This window comes from Physella acuta, unplaced genomic scaffold (assembly GCF_028476545.2).
Source record: "Physella acuta isolate Inbredline_101_S28 unplaced genomic scaffold, ASM2847654v3 ptg000291l, whole genome shotgun sequence".
Taxonomy (NCBI): domain Eukaryota; kingdom Metazoa; phylum Mollusca; class Gastropoda; family Physidae; genus Physella; species Physella acuta.
In genome coordinates this window covers 1099448-1121867 of record NW_026731810.1, presented here as the reverse complement: position 1 = coordinate 1121867, position 22420 = coordinate 1099448, and the positions used below count along the sequence as shown (strand labels likewise).

Here is a 22420-nt window from a genome sequence, read left to right as displayed (position 1 = left end):
GGTTAGCAGATAAAGTTTTCCGTGTTCTGCAGTCAGCGACGTAAATAAATCGGTACACAGGACCGGCGACACGCGAAGATAAAAGTTGATTCTTAGATCATGTTTCTAATTTAATAGACTGCTATAGAGTTTCAGGGAAAATCGTGTTTTTAATTCGTTAATAACACAGCGTTTTTAAGATTAAAGCAAGATTAATGAGATTTGAAAGAGTTTTAAAATAATTTTATTTTTCTTGTCCAGCCGCCGTTTGACAATATCTAACCGTTTTTTACGCTTTGTACGATTGTCTATATAGATTTAGATTATAGATATATATTTATACATTATACAGTCGTCTTTATGCATAATGTTGTCTTTATACATTATACAACCATCTTTCATTATACAGCCGTTTTTATACATTATATAGTCGTCCTATAGACATTGTAGGGCGCCATTATACATTATACAGCTGTCTTTGTACACTATATCAGAGTTTTTTCCAGGCATCTCTTTAGGGGGGGGGGGGGGGGGACCGCCGAAGAAAGTCTACTGCCCCCCCCCCCCCCCCCGAACGAAATGGAATTTATATAGAAAATATATACTTTTGACAGTGTCCGCCCCCCCCCCCCCAATTTTTCAAGAGCACCCCCGGAAAAAAAAGTCTGGAAGAAACACTGCATTATATAAAGGCGATTAAACATGATACAGCCGTCTTAGTACATTATATAGACGCTATTACAACCGTCTATATTCATGGTACAGCCGTCTTTATAATTCGTGCAAGGTTTCCAACTACTTTAATATTAACGGCAGTTCTCACCATTTACTACGCCATTGCCGTAAACTACAACAATGGCCTAAAATAGACGATGGCTTTCATAGATTTTTTCCTTAAACCGGCTTACTTCAGCGTTTCGACATTTCTAAGCCTACCATAAAATATATGCCTATATCTATTTCTATAAAAAAAAACATATAATCTGTAAACTTGGAAGTTTGTACAATTTGAATTTTTTAAAAATATTTTATTTATTTATTTATTTTTTATTTATTTATTGGTCAATGCTTATTTTCTTTCCATTAGCTAATACAATGTTATTGTCATCTATTTTGAGCTCGCCCTTTTCAAAGCTACTTTTTATTTCTTCAGCATAAACATTTTTGAAAATGTCTTGGGGTGTTAAAGGTAACTGAGTAATCTCTCTAGCTTTGTATGACACATAAGGCTTAAGCTCAAACCCAGTAAGGTCTGGCACAACAAACTCTGGCACCATTTCTGGCACATGTATATACTTTTTGGTTACTCTATGCAGGGGTTCCCAACCTTTTTTTTTACTCTAGAGCACATTTTAAAATATCGGTAGGGTGGCGGGCACCACCTATTTTAAATCGACAAACTCCTTCCAAAGGCGTAGCGACCCTTCCCGTCACCCGGGGATTTGCACCCCCCCCTTCAAATTTTCGATTTGCACCCCCCTCAAACTTTCGATTTGCACACCCCCCCCCCCCCCCCTCAAACTTTCGATTTCCATCCCCTTCAACCTTTCAATAATGTTTATGAAAATAATGAGAGAATAGTGAGAGGCGGGCACATACGAATCGTTCGGCGGGTGCCATGGCGCCCGCGGGCAGGGGGTTGGGAACCCCTGCTCTATGGTATACGCCAGTTGGAGCCACAATGTTTTCTGGTAAAACTTGTGCCATTTTTCTACTGCCTCCCTTTTTATCAGGTGTAACATCTTCTTTTCTTACAGGAAACCGTTCGTCCCATGGCTTTCCTGTTTTAGCTCCGCAAAAGGCATGTACTTGTACTAATATTTCGTTTTAACAATAGAAGAATAAAGTTTGCCCTTGTCGCCGATGACATTTTCACAGAAATTTCTGTAATATTATGCTAGCTTACTCAATGTCGTCTTTCCTAAAATATTGTCTTATAAAAACTATTGTGCGTGATGCATTTGAAAATATATTGCATTGGATCTGAGAAAAATATTCTTACTTTCTAAACACGGAAACAAGATTAATGAAATATTTTAAAACTGAGTTCAATGTCAGTTTCTTTTCTTTTTCTCCTAACTTCACTAACGGAACAGCTGACCTGAAGACGCTTCACAAAAATTGGGTTAACTCCCCTTAAACGTTTGTAGCGTTGATTAAATGAACATTACCCTAGACCCTGCCAGCACCCGTGATGCTAATTTTAGATTTATGTCTTGATGGGGCGGTTGTATGTATTCCTGTCTCTGGTCAAAACACGATCCCAAATATTGATTAAAACATAACAAAAATCACGTCAATTAAATCAGTCTTTATGTCAGTACAGAGTAGTTGCCCATTCCTTAATAAAACACCAATTTCACGCAGAAATGAACCGATTTTTATTGGCTTCTTTAAATCGTTTGGAGTTTCTGGGTTACATTTACATACAGTTTTCTCATGTTCGGTTAGGGTAAGAAAGGCTATAACCTTTAAATAGACATAACGGAAACTATATTCTATTTTATTTAAAAAAATAAGGCAGTGTGGTTTAAATTAGATGTTTGTTGCAATTTTTACTTTCTCGTATATACGAAGTATAGAGAAAGTATTGTAATCGTGCACAAAAATCACTTGAAATTTTAACATCTTTCACCGTATAACACCTCAGTCCTTCATCACATCCGAAGTTTAGAGGACTTATTTTAATCGGGCAAAAATTATCAATCCAGATTTATCAAAACTAAGAGGTTTTATGCGTAATCCAGTCTGAAAAACTGGGCTTTGCAATTCTGTCCGTATGTCTGTGTGTCTGTGTGTGTGTGTGTCCGTGTGTAAACACGATAACTTGAGTACCGTTACAGCTAGGTTGATGAAATTTCATATATAAGTATTTTATCAAAATCGTAGATCCGTATCAACTTTTGAGCGATTTCCAATAACCGGAAGTGGTACTTTTTCTACTTTGAATTTTTCAAAAGCCTATAACTTGAGTACTATTTCAGATAGATAAATGAAATTCCACAAGTATAAGATCTAATTCTCTACCTTATGTTAAATTTTGAGTAGCTTCCGTTGACCGGAAGTAGTAATTTACGCTACTTCCGATTTCTCAAAAAACTAATGTAAATTTATTAAGTACTAATACTATTGCGCACTACTATACACACCTTTATTAGGCGTTCGCTTGGTGCGCAATTGTTTTTTACTGAGATTCTATTCTTTTTTTAAAAGTTTAAGTATTTAAAATGGATTAAAAATCATAACTATATCCCCAGTTACCATCCCCTGTTGTTTTATATAAGAATATTCGAGAAAGTTTAGGGGAGATCACTACCGGTTTATTAAATCACAATATACATAATTTCTTCATTAAAAAAAATACCAAAAAGAACACCCACACAAGTAAGACAGAAAACTGCTTACATTTTAAGTACATTTTGTGCATGCAACCATGTAGTCACTATGTAATTAAAATTTCTCAGCTAAGTATTTAAGATTTTTAAAAGCATTATTCTATTTTTCTTTTTCTTTAGTAAAATACAAGCGGACACATACATGTACAAATTAACGAAAATAACAAACGTTAAATTAATTACAAACTTGTTCTTGGTCACAAGTCTGAAGAAATGTAATTAAAAACTTACCAAGTTTTCAGCAACCTCGAACAAATTCGTAGACAAAAAAAAGACACAAATATACTTAAAGAATCAATCATTACTCAGTCTGTAAATTATTTATTACAAAACATTGAGTTATCTAAATGCAGTCTGTTGTATACAATCGTGGTGCTAGTCTGGTGGGTACACGACCAATTAGCTAAATTAATGTGCTTTTAATTTATTAAGCGCTCACAGACAAAGAAAACCAATAAATAATATTGAAAAAATTAACGTCTTAAAATCTACGAAATGACAAATGCTTAATGTGCTTTCAAGGCACTTTAAAAGTAATTATTTCTTCCTAGTTTGTAGACTCCAAACTCAATTAAATTAACGTGAAACGTTGCCTGCTTGCTTAAAAGGTTTCAGAAGCCTTTAGTGCACTTAATGAAAGCTTCGGTTTTCAAAATGTATATTCTTTAGTTATCATTTTGCTTACTTGAATTGTATCACGCAGTGCTGTTAAAACAAGTTTAAGAAACTGACTTTAAACCTTTCAACGACAAGATTTTTATAAATGCACTACAAAGAAAAAATACATTATTTGTTTAAAATATATATCAATGCACCACTGTTAAAAATACTATTTAAAAAGCGTATATTTAAAAACAAAATATTTATAAACCTGGCTCAGTTTCCAAAAAGATGTGAAGATTTCCCGAAACAAACGGCTTTTATCGTGAATGGACATAAACATTTCATTACGTCATCTAAGGACCAAACTTTTTTGTCTAGAAGAGAGTCTAGGTTAGATCTATCATTGTCTACCCTATTTGACTTGCAACTTTGTTTGATGGTTTCTGAATCCTAGTTTTGCCTGATCTCAGTTAGATATTTCTTTGATTGATTTAGTTTGTGAATCTTAGTTTTGTCATACATCAGATATATCTTTGATTGAAATAGTATGTTGATATTAGTTTTGTTATACCTCAGTTAGATATATGTTTGGTTCATGTAGTATGCTGATACTATTTTTACTTTCTCGTATATACGAAGTATAGAGAAAGTATTGTAATCGTGCACAAAAATCACTTGAAATTTTAACTATTTTCACCGTATTACACCTCAGTCCTTCATCACATCCGAAGTATAGAGGACTTATTTTAATCGGGCAAAAATTATCAATCCAGATTTATCAAAATTAAAAGGTTTTATGCGTATTCCAGTCTGAAAAACTGGGCTTTGCAATTCTGTCCGTATGTCTGTGTGTCTGTGTGTGTGTGTGTGTCCGTGTGTAAACACGATAACTTGAGTACCGTTACAGCTAGGTTGATGAAATTTCATATATAAGTATTTTATCAAAATCGTAGATCCGTATCAACTTTTGAGCGATTTCGGATAACCGGAAGTGGTACTTTTTCTACTTTGAATTTTTCAAAAGCCTATAACTTGAGTACTATTTCAGATAGATAAATGAAATTTGATATGTAAGTAAAAGATCTAATTCTCTACCTTCTGTCAAATTTTGAGAATTTTTCGTTGACCGGAAGTACTTATTTACGCTACTTCCGATTTCTCAAAAAACTAATGTAAATTTTAAAAGTACTAATAATATTGCGCACTATTATGCGCTTTTTTATTCTCGTTCACTTGGTGTGCAATTAATTTGTCTACGAGATTTTATTCTATTTTTAAAACTTTAAGTATTTAAAATGGATTAAAAATCATGTCTATAGCCCGAGTTCCCATCCCCTGTTATTTTATATAAGAATATTCGAGAAAGTTTAGGGGAGATCACTCCCGGTTTATTTAATTTACATCTGTTAAAACAGTGACGTCAATATCACGCTATTTACTGTAGACGTCTTAGTCAAAGCTAATTACAAAAATAAAATCCTAGATCTGAATCGTATGTTCTGTCTGAAAATAGACCGTAGTTTTTTTTAGTTTATCACGTTTTATCACAGAGGTCAAGTGACTACAAGAAGATAAGTATAATCTATCATTAAAACTTATTAAAATGTATTAATTTCTAAATTTTAAAATACTTTTTCTTTCAATTATAACAAGCATCTTATACGATGTTCTAAAAGTTAAAAGTTTAATCTTTAATTGGTTTAACTGAATTCATCAACTTTATTGGGTATTAGGAAATAAATAAAAAAATAAGGAATATTTATTTGGGACTTCTATAGAAAAACCCACATTTTTCAGTTTAAAGTTAGGTCTAATAATAGTTTTCTTTGTTTTTTTAAAACTAAACTTAGAAAAAATCAACCCAAGATGTATTCTAAATATCCGATAGTAAAACCAAAACTATTATCAATAATTTATCAGAATTAACACTACGTAACTGAATGTTTTGTTTGATACATTTTGTCGTGTGATCTTATGTCTAGTAACGATTTATCTGATATTGTGTCTGAAATATTTTGTCGAAGTTATTTGTCCGAGATATTTTGATGATAGTAATTCGCCGGATTTTTTTTGTCTGAAATATATTTCTGAGATATTTTGTCTGAAATATTTTTCTGATATATTTTGTCTGGAATAATTTGTCTGGAGTATTTTGTTTGAAGAAAACTTGTCCAAAAAAAACATGTCCAGTTACCAATCTTCGCTCCCTGCTCGACCAGACGCGCTAAGGTCAGCGTGACCCGTATAAATGCAACTCTCTTTTTTTGGATCTAAGAAGACCCGGATAAAGCCGCTCTCACAGAATCTGACATCATATATTTTAGGAAAAAAAAACCCAACAACAAATTAAAAACTCGAAGCGACTTTTCATGGTGAAAACGAAATCAATAACTAACAATAGCTCAGAGACTGCCCAAGAATATCACGTACAAGGGAAGACTATCACTCATAGCAACGGACTATAACTCGCCAGGAAGGACTTAAAGGACTCACACCAATGGACTATCACTCACACCAATGGACTATCACTCACACAAAGGGACTATCACTCAAAGGACTATAACTTGCAAGGCAGAATTATCGCTCACACTACAAGACTATCACTCACACTAAAGAATTATCACTCGCAAGGAAGAGCTATCACTCACACCAAAGGTCTATCAATCACAACAAAGGACTATCTCTCACAAGGAATAACTATCATTCAAAGGACTAACACTTTTAAGGACTATCACTCAAAGAATATAACATACACCAAAGGACTATCACGCACACGTAACGACTATCAATCACAAGAAAGGACTATCTTTCACAAAAATGACTATCAATCACAAGAAAGGACTATCTTTCACAAAAATGACTATCAATCACAAGAAAGGACTATCTTTCACAAAAATGACTATCAATCATAGGGAAGGAATATAACTGAGACGGAAAGACGATCACTAACATATTTCTGAAGCAAACTATCAGAAGCATGTTTTAATATTTACTCGAGTTAAAAAAAAAATTGTATGAAGATGTTAAAATAGTTTCACGCAATTTAAACTAAAGCCCAAAGGTAGTTTGAAATATTAAGTTAAATAAACATGTAATTAATTTTGTTTGATATAAACATGAGCAGCGCTTTATCTTATTAAACTGAAACAAAAAATATAAAAACAAATATTTTTGCGTGTGTTAAAGAAATAATATTATCGGTAGGACGTCCCTGAGTCCACCCAGCTTTGATGGATACCTGACTCACGTTGGGGAAAGTAAAGGCAGTTGGGCATAGTTTTCTAAGAAATTCGATTGTCTTGGACAAGAAACAGATGCACTCTACTACATCTGCCCTAGGAATCTTTAGGTGTGAAAGAGGAGCCGTACTTTTTAAATTAAAGGATCTCAGGAACTGCTGGCCTTAGCTAATAATTCTATTGTATTAAGTTTTAAAAATTCTAATTATCAATTAACACTTGTTCCGATTTATATTTATACTCATTGTCTTATGAAAATAAATACTCATTTTTTAATATTTATTTGTTTTAGTCACAGAATGTAAGTAATTTCTAGCAAAAAATGTCAGTTAATTCCCAGCGAGATATTTCTTGCTAATCTTTTTCATCAATCATAGGAGTACAAACATCATAAGTCTTACGGTACGTTCTAAGTAAACTCGATAATATACTCGGCCAGCCAGATCACGTAAATATCTCTGACGACAGAGGGCTTTGGTTCACTATTTAAAAACTGCAAGCATTTCTATTTATGGGGAAGGGGGGGGGGTGCTATCTCTGATCAAATGCGGTCAATTCATACGAATGTACTAGGGATTTTTGTTTTATGTACCAAAACTGACCCCCAGACTAGACATTTCTATATTACCAACTGCCCCATCTTCTATTACAGGCCATTTACAAAATATACATCTTCCCTTCTAACTGACGTGGGATTCTAGACAGCGAAATGATATCCCACTGACAACAAGCGGGACCACAATTTCACACTTATTTTAGAAAGAGGCCCACATTATCCCACTTATTCCAGAAAGAGGTCCACATTATCCCACTTATTCAAGAAAGAGGCCCACATTATCCCACTTATTCAAGAAAGAAGCCCACATTATCCCACTTATTCCAGAAAGAGGTCCACATTATCCCACTTATTCCAGAAAGAAGCCCACATTATCCCACTTATTACAGAAAGAGGTCCACATTATCCCACTTATTCTAGAAAGAGGCCCACATTATCCCATTTCTTCCAGAACGAGGACCCCGATATCCCATTTATTCCATAAAGCGTACCACAGTATCCTACTTATTCAAGACAAACCCCAGAATTCTATCAGGTGTAACTTCGATGATGCATGATCGACAAAGGCTGTGAGCTGAATTTGAGTTTGTCGTCCAGTGCATCTTGTGATTAATTAAACAACATTCTAGATGAAGAAGAAAAATATCCTACTATTTTTACTTCGAGATACCTAGTATAACTCAGATACCCCCAGAAAAAACAACACAAAATAATTCTTAAGAAGCCGACTCAAACTTTTATCCTTAGGCGTCATTGATCGACCACCCACCATCCTAGCCTTCAATCATTCATACCCCTCACATAAACTCTACAATTATCATAACCCAACATCAATGTCTTCTCTACTTGCTGCATTGATTTGGTGTGGGGACAAGAAAATTTACACCCGTGTTTGGTGCGGTCTTTTTATTATCTCCCTTTTTTTTCTTCCCCCGATTCTCTCCCCTCGAGGCTCGAACTGTTTTTCATGTCTGTTAAGACTTCAGACCATCAGAATTGTCTGACATCTCCGCTGTTTTCGTGCTCATAAACATGATAATACGATGTTTGATAAATGACGAGTCATATTTTAAATTGTTACAAATGATATAATTCTTTATCGCTGCTGTCGCCGACCGATTTTTTTATGATAATGTGCAGACAGACTTTATAGCCGACCTTGTCTAAAAATGAAAGTGATGATTAAAAGGTTCTCATTTCAGTCATAAATCCGATGGAAGGATAATGTCGGGAGATTTACAAGCGTGCTTATTAAAGATAGCGATATAAACATGGAAAATTGTTGATAAAATACACAGTAAAAAGGTAACAGACAGGGGAGAGCACTTTTAGAACGAAATAAAAATGTTTGATTATAGATTTTTATTGTTAATACGTATTTTTTTCGGATTACGTTTGTTAAGAATCTATTTAATAATAATTAAATCATCAGCTGTGTAAAAAGAATACAGAATTGTTTGTTTTATAAGTTTTTTTTTTTTAAATCCCGGAACAAAACATAGGTTAATTTCAAAACATATTGTATGAAGAACTGAAGTCAAGGTACAATTTTGGACTAATTATCAGTAACTGCCTTTGAAAACTTCAGTCTAGACCACGGGTTCCCAACCTGGGGGTCGCGACCCCCCTGGGGGTCGCGAAGGGCTTTCTGGGGGGTCGCCAACTGTTATACTAAACCTTAGTAATGAGAAACAAAAAATAAATATTTAGAAGAATATCTGAAATTCGGCTTTACTAACATCACTGGAAATGGAATAGAGAAGCAATGATTACTCAATACTGTACAAAGTTGTTCTCAGTCACGAGGTAATGAACTTTTCAAATCTAAAACGTCATTTGAGACGAGTCATTCCGAACACACCAAAAAAGATACGGAGTTCTTTCGTCGACATGAAGCTAGTTGCAAACGTCAGAGACTTGATCGAACTGGAAGTTTTCACGAAGGAAACACAGCATTAGTGCAAGCATCATATGAAGTCGCGATAGAAAATGTCAAGCAAAAAAAAAAAACACAATAGGAGAAAATCTCATCAAACGCTGCATGTTGAAGATGGTGAAGTTAATTCTTGGGGATTCCAGTGCAGTAAAGATGCAACAAATATCTCTGCCTAATAATACTATTCAGCGGTTTATAGCAGACATGTCCGTAGATGTTAAATAACAAATTTTTATTGAAATCAAGCTTTCACCATTGTTTGCTTTTCAAGTTGATAAATCAACAGACGTAAGTTCGATATTCGCAGTTGTTGGTCTTTGTCTATATTCATGCGGATGATAGCAAAGAAGAGCTTTTATTTTTTAATGATAGCATGGAAAAAATAAATACGTTTTTCGAAACTGGATGATTAAAATGGGTTAAAACGGCTGTGGGGGTTTGAACGGATGGTGTGCCATCTATGTTTTGGTCAAAATCGGGCTTCCAGAAAACAGAAAAGATTTAGCTCCCTAACCACTGCCCTCGCCATCAAGACTCCATTGCTAGTAAAAGTCGTAACTTATATTAAATCTGGAGCTTTCAAAGAACTGTGCAAATACATTAATAAAGATCACGAGGTTCTGCTTTTCTACACTACATCATGCTGGCTGTCAAAAGGAAATGTAAATCGTGTTGTGAAATTGAAAGCTGAAATCAAGTTGTCCTTCGAAGTACAAATGAAACAAGACCAGAGTTTCTTCAAGGCATCTCTTCGGGGGGGGGGGGGGGGGGGGGGGGCTTGGCCCCCCCCCCCCGAATTTTTTTTACCGCCACCCCGAACGAAATGAAATTTATATAATTTATATAGAAAATATATACTTTTAACAGTGTCCGCCCCCCCGAAGAAAGTTTACCGCCCCCCCCCCCGAAGATTTCAAGTGCCCCCCCCCCCCCCCGGAGAAAAAAGTCTGGAAGAAACACTGAACAAGACCCTTTTGGTACACTTAATACGACATACCTAGCAGATGTATTCGAACATCAACATAAGCTTGACCTGAAGCTTCAGGGAAAATGAACGCATATTATCACTTTCCATGATAAATCCGGGCATTTTTATCAAAGCTGCAAAAATAAATCTTGGAAATATTGCCATGTTTGAGAACTCTGCAATGTAGTAGATGAATCTGTTTGTGAGATAATTAACATTTTGAAAGAAGCGATTTCTGGGCATTTTGAATCTCTTTAAAACGAACTGCAGCGCTATTTTTCTGCGCTGAAAAAAGAAGAATCTGCATTGACGCATTACCCATTCTCTTCTTCCCTTGATGTTGCCAGCATTCCAGATGAATTACAAGATGAATTCTTTGATTTGCATAATGATTCAGCGCAAGATGAAAAACTGCACACACAATTTTGGTGTAGTATTCACCATTCATACCCAAACGTAATATTGATTGACTTTTCGAGAATAGATTTTCAACACTATTCTCCGATTAAAAACAAAATTAAGGAATAAATTGAATGTTGATAATGAAATAGGTAGGCGTTAACAAAAACTTAACCGCGAATGTTTAGTAAATAACACGCAATTTTACACATGGTATTAAAACAGTTATCAAGGGTAGTTCACATTGAAAGTCTACTTGAAAATCTTAATTTAGTGCTTGTTAATTTCCATACTAATTTCGGCTTTTTAATTCTATGGGGGTCGCGGGTCACTTACTTTTTATAAAAGGGGGTCGCCACTCGAAAAAGGTTGGGAACCACTGGTCTAGACTCTTTTTTATATATAAAAAAAAAAAAAAATAAAAAATAGACTCTTTTTTATGCTTTGTGAGTGCATCTTATTTTAATAGTTTTAAATGGAAGGCATTAGGTCAATCATTATAACAGAAAATTTCAAAGCAGACTAATAAAAAACAAACAAAAAAACTAGACTCTTTTTTAGACGTTCAGAAACCTTAGGTAGCTAAAGATATTTTCCATCAAAATAAATAAATATATGAAGGTGAACAGAAGAAAAGGAATTAGAAAATGAAAATACAATTTTTACTTAAACATGTTTATACAGAAGACTCATCTAAGTTTTGAAATGTGTTAGTCCTTCATTTGTAGGTGGAATAAGTAACCAACATGTTACATTTAAATTGACCTTACCATGAGCATTAAACCATCTAAACAGAAAAGTAATTCTCAGATACGTGCAACAGTGTGTAGATGGATAAATCACAATTAGAGAAGTAAAATACGGACCAACATTTCCAAAATTATAAAAAATGTTTCATCATTTGTTTCAACTAGTATACAATCACAGAAACATATCGTCATAAAAGTTATCGTTTCGTTTATCTGACAAGGCACTTACTAACACCAATAAAATTCTCAATACAAATAGCATGAGCTTGTTGAAGACTGTCACATGATAATTGAAATAACATTTTTTTACATACAATCATCTCTCTCAAATGATCGTTTACTTTGTTTTATTTTACGAAGCATTATGAAACGACGCTAGTTGCAACAGTTACATTTGATTGAAAATCATTGCCATTATTTTATTAACAAAACACTGCTTAACAGTTTCCAAATTTGGATTTTAGTAATGAAAAAAAAATTACAATTTCTATTCACTCCGGCCTTCCTGATTTAATTCATTGCATCACTATTGTGTGTACCGGCCGGGAAATTGATTGTCTGGCTGTTTTGTGAGCGATTAATTATTACTGGCATAAAGCGGATTATTGATTTATCAACAGATTTTTTAATTCGGCTCTAAGAACCACCAAAGTCGTCTAGAAAAAAGTTTGTCCAATTGTGCAATTAAGGCTTCAAAGCACATCCGGATATTAAAGTCTTAAAAATTGCTATTCAGTATGTTGTGAATGTAGCTTTTACTTTCTTTAAACACTGCTTCTTGATCAATCAACATCCAAATACTCGTATTTGATTATTAAAAAATGGAGATTACATGTTTTTACAGTTTGCTTAATTAATCACACTTTCGCCCTAGCGGGTTCATAATCATTCTATAACTAGTTAATTTAATTGCAACGACCCAATCAAACCCATTCAATGTTTAACTCGATGGCGGATGTCTTGTAAGTCTGTGTAAAAAGGTCTTCCAATGCTTTAGAATAAGCAAAACCTATCTATATATTTCACGTTAAATCACCATTGTAAGCCATACTGTTCAGTTATGTTAAGACATTTTGTCTATACTGGCTTTCTATGCTCGAATGTATATGTATCTGAGGGGGTGTCGATCCACATTTACATTTTATTCTCAAAAATAACTTCAAACGAGAAGATGACGTGTCGAGTTATCTGGCCATCTCCCGGATCCGCCTCCCCCCCCCCTCTCGCACGGTTTCCATGTCTTTTGTGAGGCGTCTAGGAATTCTCGACACTGACATCCTGTCTCGTTTGTGTGGGGGTATGTGCGAGAGTGTGAGGGTGTAAATGTGTGTGTATTTGCGTGCCGGCGCACGTTTAGTTGAGAAAATGGAATATCCGGATTACCATTCATGTCTGGCCAAGGACCCAGATGTATACGAGAGAGTGAATGGGTGCACTCAGCGATACTGGGCATCCAAGTTTCCACACGATACTGCACACGAATATCTTCCAATTCGCTACACTAGACAGTAGCTGATTTCTATAGAAAGATACTTCTAAGCTATAATCAAATGTTCAAATTTAATCTCACAGCTATGCATTCAGTTAGAATAATAATGAAACTTGTATGACTATGCTGTACACTTTCTGGTACAACTGAATTTCCCAGAGAGTAACCATATTCTGTAACAATAGGGTGTGTTCAGGCGGCTAGGCATAGTGACAATGTGACTTTAGAGGGCAGTATACAACAATGTGACTTTAGAGGGCAGTATACAACAATGTGTTTTTTAGAGGGCAGTATACAGCTATGTGTCTTTTAGAGGTTTGCATTCCAAAATGTGACTAGAGAGTGATGGAAGAAATGCACAGGTCACAAAGTTTGAGTGTAGTTTGTAGAAAAAGAGACAAGAAGTTTCAAAAGTCCGCTGGGAGTTTGATATGAGACAACTATAAAACACATCACGTTTCAACTCACGATCTAAAACACTCGAATACAAAATTTCTTGAGATCAAAATATAAAATTCAAAATTGGTTTGTAGATTTATTCGCATTTTAATTTCAAAATATCTTTGAGTCCGGTACGTCTAATTGAAGAATAAATCTGCCTTTGGTTTCTTATGATTTGTAATTTGATTTTTTTTTCTTTTTGAATTATCGCTATGATATTGAAATTGTTTTGTAATAAATTATCATAACCGTCTCACTGAATGAAAGTCTGTACGCAAATGACACATACATCAGACCATGACTGATGTCTGAAATAATCTTTAATCTGCCAGCAATTTACATACACTTTATTGCCTGATTACCTAAAATAAACTGTATAGCTATTTTAGTTTTACAGAAAAAAAAACTAACGTTTCATTATCTAAAATTATCTTCCACTACCAGATACGACTGTTGGTGTATATAAAGTGATCAATTAAATTTTTTTTATTATAATTCATATTTAAAATCATAACCAACGCGTGGTCGAAAGATAGAGCGTATGATGGCTAACTTGAAACTCCCGATTTTGGGTTCGAGTCCGGAGAATATCAATGAGTCCACCCAGCTTAAATGGGTACCTGACTTACATTAGGGAATGTAAAGGCGGCTGGGCAGTGAAAACCATATTATCCCTTCATTACCGAGGTGACAGAAACTGATTTATTCTATTTAATCTGCTCAAAAACCACACGAGACAAAACAGTTACAAAACATAATTTTAAAACATATATAAAATTAATTTCTTTTTTTAAACTACTGTGAACACTGTAGTTGTCAAATATCTTAGTCCATATTTAGGTTTATATCATAGTAAATCTTTGTGTTCTAATATCACAGACCATCTTTGAGGTCTAATATCATAGTCCATCTTTGAGGTCAGATATAATCTATCTTTGAGATCAAATATAGTCCATCTTTGAGGTCAAATATAGTCCTTTTTTGAGGTCTAGTATCATAGTCAATCAATGTGGTGTAATAACATAATTTATCTTTGTGTTCTAATATCGTAGTCCAGCTTTTATGTCTAATATCATATTCGAACTTTGAGGTCTAATATTATAGTTAATCTTTTATGTCTAATTTCATAATTTATCTTTGAGTTCTAATAACATTGTCCATCTTTGAGTTTATCTGCAAGCTTGCACGGTTCTTGCCGTACACCTACAACAGTGCCATGCCACCCACATGAGTTGTACTGGTATTAATAATAACTTCACCGTTAAGAATCATCTGGAATATCATTATTTTTACGCCGCAGCCGCTGATTCTATTGTTTTTGTATGAAATACAATACTCTGTTATTCATGTCTTTATACTCATCATTATCTTGACCTATACCTTCAGTGTGACTATTGTTGTTTTAGTATTTTGAAAGTGTCTTACTCGGTCAAATCAATCCGTCATTCTCTCCTAAAACCCAATCTCAAGAACTCCCGATTCCAATGCAACTGACCTTATGCAAAGGACATTAACAATTTGAACGAGCGAGTCATGACCGGAAGTCGCCGTATAATCGAACCTTTGCCAGGCTCGTGATAAGATAAACGTGACGTCCTAATGCTCACCGGCAGACGTGGCCAATAGCAGGAGCGATTATCGGATTATTAAAATCTGCAAACCAGGGGCGGTAAACATGAGGCCAGTGCTCCTTTTCTCACCGGTTGTCCCGCTTAACTACGTATTTTTTTTTATCTTGGCTCATTCTCTTTACACGGGGGTCACGTGCCTGGTGTGTAAACAAGGGAGGGGATGTTATTTAACGAGAAACTATTAACGTCACGGTGGTTCTATTTCTGCTTATTTATTACGTTGATAGTTTGAATCAGTATCAATATGTACTATCAAAAGTTAAAAAATCTAAAAATGGCCTATACTTCACAAACACAAGAAATTGGAAAATTTATTTTCAATATACTACGTTTTAACTGAAGTCGATACACTATTTTAAAATATATTTCGAAATTAGTGTGCATATGCAAATACACCCAACTCATGCAGCACTATATGCTACTATTAATATCCACATATCTTGTTTAAGCGGTTCGGTCTAAACGTATTAACACAAGCAGCAATGACCTCACTTCAAATTTTAAAAAATACTTATGGTAAAAAGAAGTTAAGTTACTTTATTTTTAAAAATATTATTTGACTCAAATACATAAAAAAATTAATAAAAAAAACGTTTTAATAAAACGCGTGTATGTAATAAAACGCAAAAAGGAGAAAATAAACGATTTTCTTTGGATAGATAATAATACCCTACTACTTAAATAACTATAACGAAAAGCGTGGGTCTCTTCCGAAATATTAGTAAAGATATCCTATAGATAATATAGTGACCAACGCTTTACAGTTTAAAATGAATCAGCCAGCTAGAAGTGATAGAAATTTGGCTCGCCCGTTTCGATCTATGAAGACATGACGACATGACGACATGACGACAGAGGAAGCAAGTTAAATAAAAGCTTGTAATAATAAGAATCAGCAGAATTTTGAAAGGATAAATCAATACATAAATGACCCACTAGCAAGTTAATCAAGTACGTGTTTTATCTCATGTGCAAGTTTAGTTTTAAAATGACGTATCACATACCCCCTAGTCTTAGGAATGTTAAAAGCAATAATAATTAAAAATTAATAATGAGTGCCCACTTAAATAATTAATTACATGTCTAACTGATGATTGCATTGATTCCTTGCTTAAAGTTTAAAATGAATTCGTAGATTAGAAGTGGGTGGAGAATCGATTCTAGGCAGGAAGAGGAATCGGATTTAATAAAAGCTTGTAGAAATATTTAGAATATAAACAAACAATTGAATTGAGATCCAGGAAATACAAAAACAAGATGTCATTTTAATTGATATATCTAGAACAGATTCATTTGATTTATTCATGTAAAATAGAGTGGGCAGATTTCACTCCAAGCAGGAACTGAAAGGAGACAGAATATCCAAAGTGACACGATGTGTTTGTTTAATTCTGAATAAGAATTTTTTTAAAGCAAATTATATCAAGAAAATGATAACAAAATATGTAAGGGGGCTTAAAAAACTGACAGATTCTTTTTTAAAGATGAAAGAACATGCTACATTGCTTGATAAATAAACTGATGACTTAGTTTAGAAAACTAAATCAACATTGGTGCATTTAGGATTTGTAAATATTATGTGAACAGCATTTTCTGACGTAGATTACACAAGACATAATTTTTAATACTCTTTGTATGTGCTTTGAATATCGAAAACGTTTTTGTTAATTCAAATAATCTCATTTAGCTGAGTTTCGGTTTTAGAGATAAGGTTATTTTGTTGATGAAATTGTATGAAATAAGAGTTATGTGGACTCTCAAATCCATAGAGATGCTACGATATGTCGATCAATGACCTTTGTCTAGTCGTATACCACCCATTATTTCTTTCGATAATCCAGACACGAAATTGTACAGTCCTTGAGACAAGATGTATCTATTTGAAAACGTATATGTCTGAGGATTTATCTGTCTAGTGCACAAAGTTAGACTTGGGTTGAATGATCAGCTAAATCTTCACCAGTAGTTTTAAATTTGTTTTTTTTCTTGTCTGTTGATGTTTAGAAGAGAAAAATATATAATCATAGGCTGGAAGCTCGTAGTTCCTTGATAATAACATTCAATAAATTGTTGTAGGCTCGTTTTGTATGTGTTGTTTTTATGTGTTAGTCCTATGGCATAGACGTTATTTCCGTCGCACAGTATTGGCGCTATGGCCTACATGATATTATTCAGTTTTGGCCGTGTGGTCTACATATGTCTTTGCCCTAGCGTGTTGGCCCTATGGCCTACATGATATTCCTACGTCATACAGTTTTGGCCGTATAGTCTATATATGTCATACAGTGTTAGCCCTATGGCCTTCACAATATTTCCATGGCCTGCAATGTTGGTCGATTGGCCTAAATCTTTATATGGCCTTCAATGATGGTCCCATTCTTGCGGCTCATAAAATGTTTAAAAATCTTTCGGAGCAGCGGCCTTATTGGATGAAAATCTTTGAAATGTGTGGGTCATATTTTTAATAATCAATACATCTATTTCAGAAAATGAGACAATATGATTTGTGTTTAGTTATAACACACAATCGTGGGCAATTTAATTAACCAAACATCGTATAGCAGATCTAGACTTACCGCGCTTTGCCCCTTAAAGGTAGATAACATGAAACAAAACTTCACGTACTTGTACTTGACCTACTTCTACGCAAGTAGGTGAAGGTCAAGATCCGAGGACATAAACTTATGCATAATTAGATTATTAATATATTTTTTATAAAATGATAAACGATTGCTATATACATTTCTAATTTTGCCAATCTATTACAAATTTAATTGATTGCAAGTATTTTCAATGCAATTTTCTTAGCACTTAAAGTTAAAGAAAAATGAATATGTAAGAACTTTTATAGCAACACCACCTATGCTCCGTGATTGTTATATTATTTATAAAGAAAAAAATTTCCATTCACAATTTATTTGCGTTAATTATTTCCCATTTAAAGATAAAAAACGCCAAGGGAGACAAAATGTCCCTATGTTTTAAAAGTCGTTAAACAAACATAGAAATTTTGAAGAACTAAAAACATTGGAAATATGTTTGTGTGTTTAGAAAGAATAGTAAAGTAATATAGAGCTGTTTATCTGTATCTTATATTTTTATGGATCTTAGAATTATTATTGAAATGTAGTTTCAATTAAAAAAACAATATATTAATCAAGTATTTAATCAGTACAGGTGTAAAACTTGATTAAATCGTTTAATACGTATTCTTTTTCGATTCGCTATAACACTAACATTTATGGAAGAATCAATTTGTTTTTCTACATAGAAAATGCTTCACTGTCCCATTGACTCTCCCCAACCACCACCCCCACCCTCTCCTTGAACGATTTCCTCTCCACTCCCACCCGGACTCCCGACACCCTTATTTGACCTTCACCCCTTTTACTTTTATCCCTTTCAATTTTGTATAATCACATACATGTCATCATGTAAATATTCATTATGTACATTTGCAAAACCCTTCGTTTTCATTTGGTGTTCGAAATTATGTAAAGAATTTGATGTTGATGTACTTGTTTTAAATTGCAAATAAAAGTATTTTTAAAAAATAAAAAAAAAAAATAAAAAAATATGGAAGAATCAATAAAATCATAAGTCAGGGGTCGGCAACCTGCGGCTCGCGAGCCGCATGCGGCTCCTTTGATGTCACGATGCGGCTCTCCAGCTCCTTTCACAAATATTAATAGTTATAATATTTTATATTCAAAACTCATAACAAAAATTATACTGTAAAGAAACGCAAGAATAAAACTCATCAGAGAACAGTGCGAATATATGCACTAGAAAGTATACGGACAGCCGTTTGGGTACCAGGTCCAGCCCCACATTCGTGTTGTGGCCAGCCCCGTGGCGTCTATTTCATGCCTGCCACTACCCAAGTGCCGACTTTTTCGAATATCATTGAATGGGGAATATTATTTTATTCAGAATGTATCTCCCTATCTGTCGGTAATCATTTTAATTTGACCTGAGTGACGTATTGTTTTAAGTTATTAGTTTCCTACTGTCGAGCCGGGTACTGGACGGTGGGGTTCGAGTTTACCCTGCGTTCTGTGGGGTGGAAGATAAGCCTTATGAGAACCAAAGGACAGAAGCGACCGATACACGGTAATCAAACGGATATCCAAGCCAATTAGTCGGCTTTTTAGGCCTGCCTTGCTAATGGAGACACGTCCTGAGCCGGTGATGTCCGTAAAGAAAATTTTAAAAAGCTAACTGCTTCTAAAGTGGATTGAGATAGTGCTATTTTTTATTACTAATTTCATTATTCTGGCGAAACAAGTGTATGTTTTTATATGAAAAAATATTATTTCATATTTTAAAGCTAATTATTTTAAATAACAAATCAAATTTATTTACCTATTCCTAATCAAATAATAAAATATTGAAATTTAAAAATAATGTTAGTGGCTCTTTAAAAACTGGGAAATTTTGAAAATTGTAACTTTTGGCTCTTCCGTCTCAAAAGGTTGCCGACCCCTGTCATAAGTCGATGCTTTCACAGAAAAAATATTACCCGCTTCTAAATATAAATATATGGCCGCTTTTAAATAGAAACAGATGGCCGCTTCTAAATACAATTAGATGGCCGCTTCTAAATATAAATATATGGCCTCTTCTAAATAGAAACAGATGGCCGCTTCTAAATACAATTAGATGGCCGCTTCTAAATATAAATATATGGCCGCATCTAAATAGAAACAGATGGCCGCGTCTAAATATTAATAAATGGCCGCTTCTAAATATTAATAAATGGCCGCTTCGAAAAAGAAATAGATGGCGGCTTCTAAATTTAAATTGACTTGAACACGGTTTGATTCTCACTGAGGGTGAGAGGACAAAGGTCATCAGGACAAACGTCATCAGGACAAACGTCATCAGGACAAACGTCATCAGGACAAACCTCATCAGGACAAAGATCATCAGGACAAACCTCATCATGACAAACGTCATCGGACAAACCTCATCAGGACAAACGTCATCAGGACAAACCTCATCAGGACAAACGTCATCAGGACAAACCTCATCAGGACAAACGTCATCAGGACAAACCTCATCAGGACAAACGTCATCAGGACAAACCTCATCAGGACAAACGTCATCAGGACAAACCTCATCAGGACAAAGATCATCAGGACAAACCTCATCATGACAAACGTCATCGGACAAACCTCATCAGGACAAAGATCATCAGGACAAACCTCATCATGACAAACGTCATCGGACAAACCTCATCAGGACAAAGATCATCAGGACAAACCTCATCATGACAAACGTCATCGGACAAACCTCATCAGGACAAACGTCATCAGGACAAACCTCATCAGGACAAACGTCATCAGGACAAACCTCATCAAGACAAACGTCATCAGGACAAACCTCATCAAGACAAACGTCATCAGGACAAACCTCATCAAGACAAACGTCATCGGACAAACGTCATCAGGAAACACGACCTCGGGAAAAAAGATATCAGGAAAACAAAATGATGTCAGGACAAACTACCCCAGGACATATTATCTTAGAACAAATGATCTCAGTACAAATGATCTAAGGACAAATGATCTCAGAACAAATGATCTCAGAACAAATTATCTAAGAACAAATGATCTCAGGACAAATGATCTCAGGGCAAATGATCTTAGAACAAATGATCTCAGGACAAATGATCTAAAGACAAATGATCTCAGAACAAATGATCTTAGAACAAATGATCTCAGGACAAATGATCTAAGGACAAATTATCTCAGAACAAATGATCTTAGAACAAGTGATCTTAGAACAAATGATTTCAGGAAAAATGATCTAAATACAAATGATCTCAGGGCAAATGATCTTAGAACAAATGATCTCAGGACAAATGATCTAAAGACAAATGATCTCAGAACAAATGATCTTAGAACAAATGATCTCAGGACAAATGATCTAAGGACAAATTATCTCAGAACAAATGATCTTAGAACAAGTGATCTTAGAACAAATGATTTCAGGAAAAATGATCTAAATACAAATGATCTCAGGGCAAATGATCTTAGAACAAATGATCTCAGGACAAATGATCTAAGGACAAATGATCTCAGAACAAATGGTCTTAGAACAAATGATCTTAGGACAAATGATCTCAGGACAAATGATCTCAGGACAAATGATCTCAGGACAAATGATCTTAAGACAAAGATCGGACAAACGTGCATTCGAGGATTTGTGTTTGACCCAAGTAGGCCTATCTGTATCTGGTTTCCTTTCGACAGCTCCTGCGACACCACTGATTCCAAGCTGTACAGGTAACGTCATGTCCCTTGGGTCCATCAGCTGTGTGGAGAGATGAGGCCTGATACATGGGCAACATCTGGCTCTTCTCATCTTAACACCCGGACTGTGTGCATGGATTTCCAATGCCATATCCATATAGAGCCATATCCATAAATATGCGTATATCTACTTTAGAGAGGCGGAGATAATAAATACATAGATAACACTCGCTTGTAGGACTTAATCCTCTCGTAGTCACAACTAGCAGTACTAAGGCTTTCAAACACCTAAATGAACTATGCTTATACCACACCAAGTCTCACTCAACGATAACGTCTGAGAGCAAAAAGGTCATGTACTTGAAAAGCTACAAGAGTCATTGACATAAAGAAAGAAATTTAAGCTTCTATCTCCAGGGATACTGTGAGTGTTGTGAATAGACCTAGTGATGATACGAATTTCTATTAATTTTAGAATACAGCGCTGACCGGTCGGTGTATAGAAATGGAATTGGTTTATGACTTCCTTTGTGTTCATGTAGATTTATGTTTAGTATATTGGCTCGCCTTGTTATAGTTTAGAAAATAGTTTAAAATTTTTCTATTTCATTATTTGATTTATATATTTAAATTGTAGATAGTTATCAACAGGGTATCTAAGAAATGTAGATGTTTAAAACCGTAGCTCTCAATAAGAGGTATCAATATAATTACTCTTTTAGTAAAAGGAGTTATAAGTCAATATTGTCGGATCTATTATTCCAGGAGCAGGACATTAC

General features: G+C 34.6%; 1 protein-coding gene across 1 annotated transcript; it reads right to left on the bottom strand.

The window, feature by feature from the left end:
• Nucleotides 1–1034: 1034 nt before the first annotated feature.
• On the bottom strand, nucleotides 1035–20552 carry LOC131939742 (uncharacterized). The gene is made up of 4 exons (XM_059298224.1): nucleotides 20353–20552; nucleotides 16389–16396; nucleotides 1627–1793; nucleotides 1035–1310 (listed from the first exon to the last, which is right to left on the bottom strand). The coding sequence occupies exons 1-4, from the start codon at nucleotides 20550–20552 to the stop codon at nucleotides 1035–1037; spliced, it is 651 nt and encodes a 216-aa protein (XP_059154207.1).
• Between the last annotated feature and the right edge of the window lie 1868 nt (nucleotides 20553–22420).

Excerpts from the sequence above, each read along its gene's own strand:
- LOC131939742 (XM_059298224.1), bottom strand. The coding sequence starts at position 20,552 with ATGACGTTTGTCATGATGAGGTTTGTCCTGATGATCTTTGTCCTGATG. Across the intron at positions 1,311-1,626 it reads GCGTATACCATAGAGCAGGG|AAAGGTTGGGAACCCCTGCA; the intron begins GTTCCCAACCCC and ends TAGAGTAAAAAA.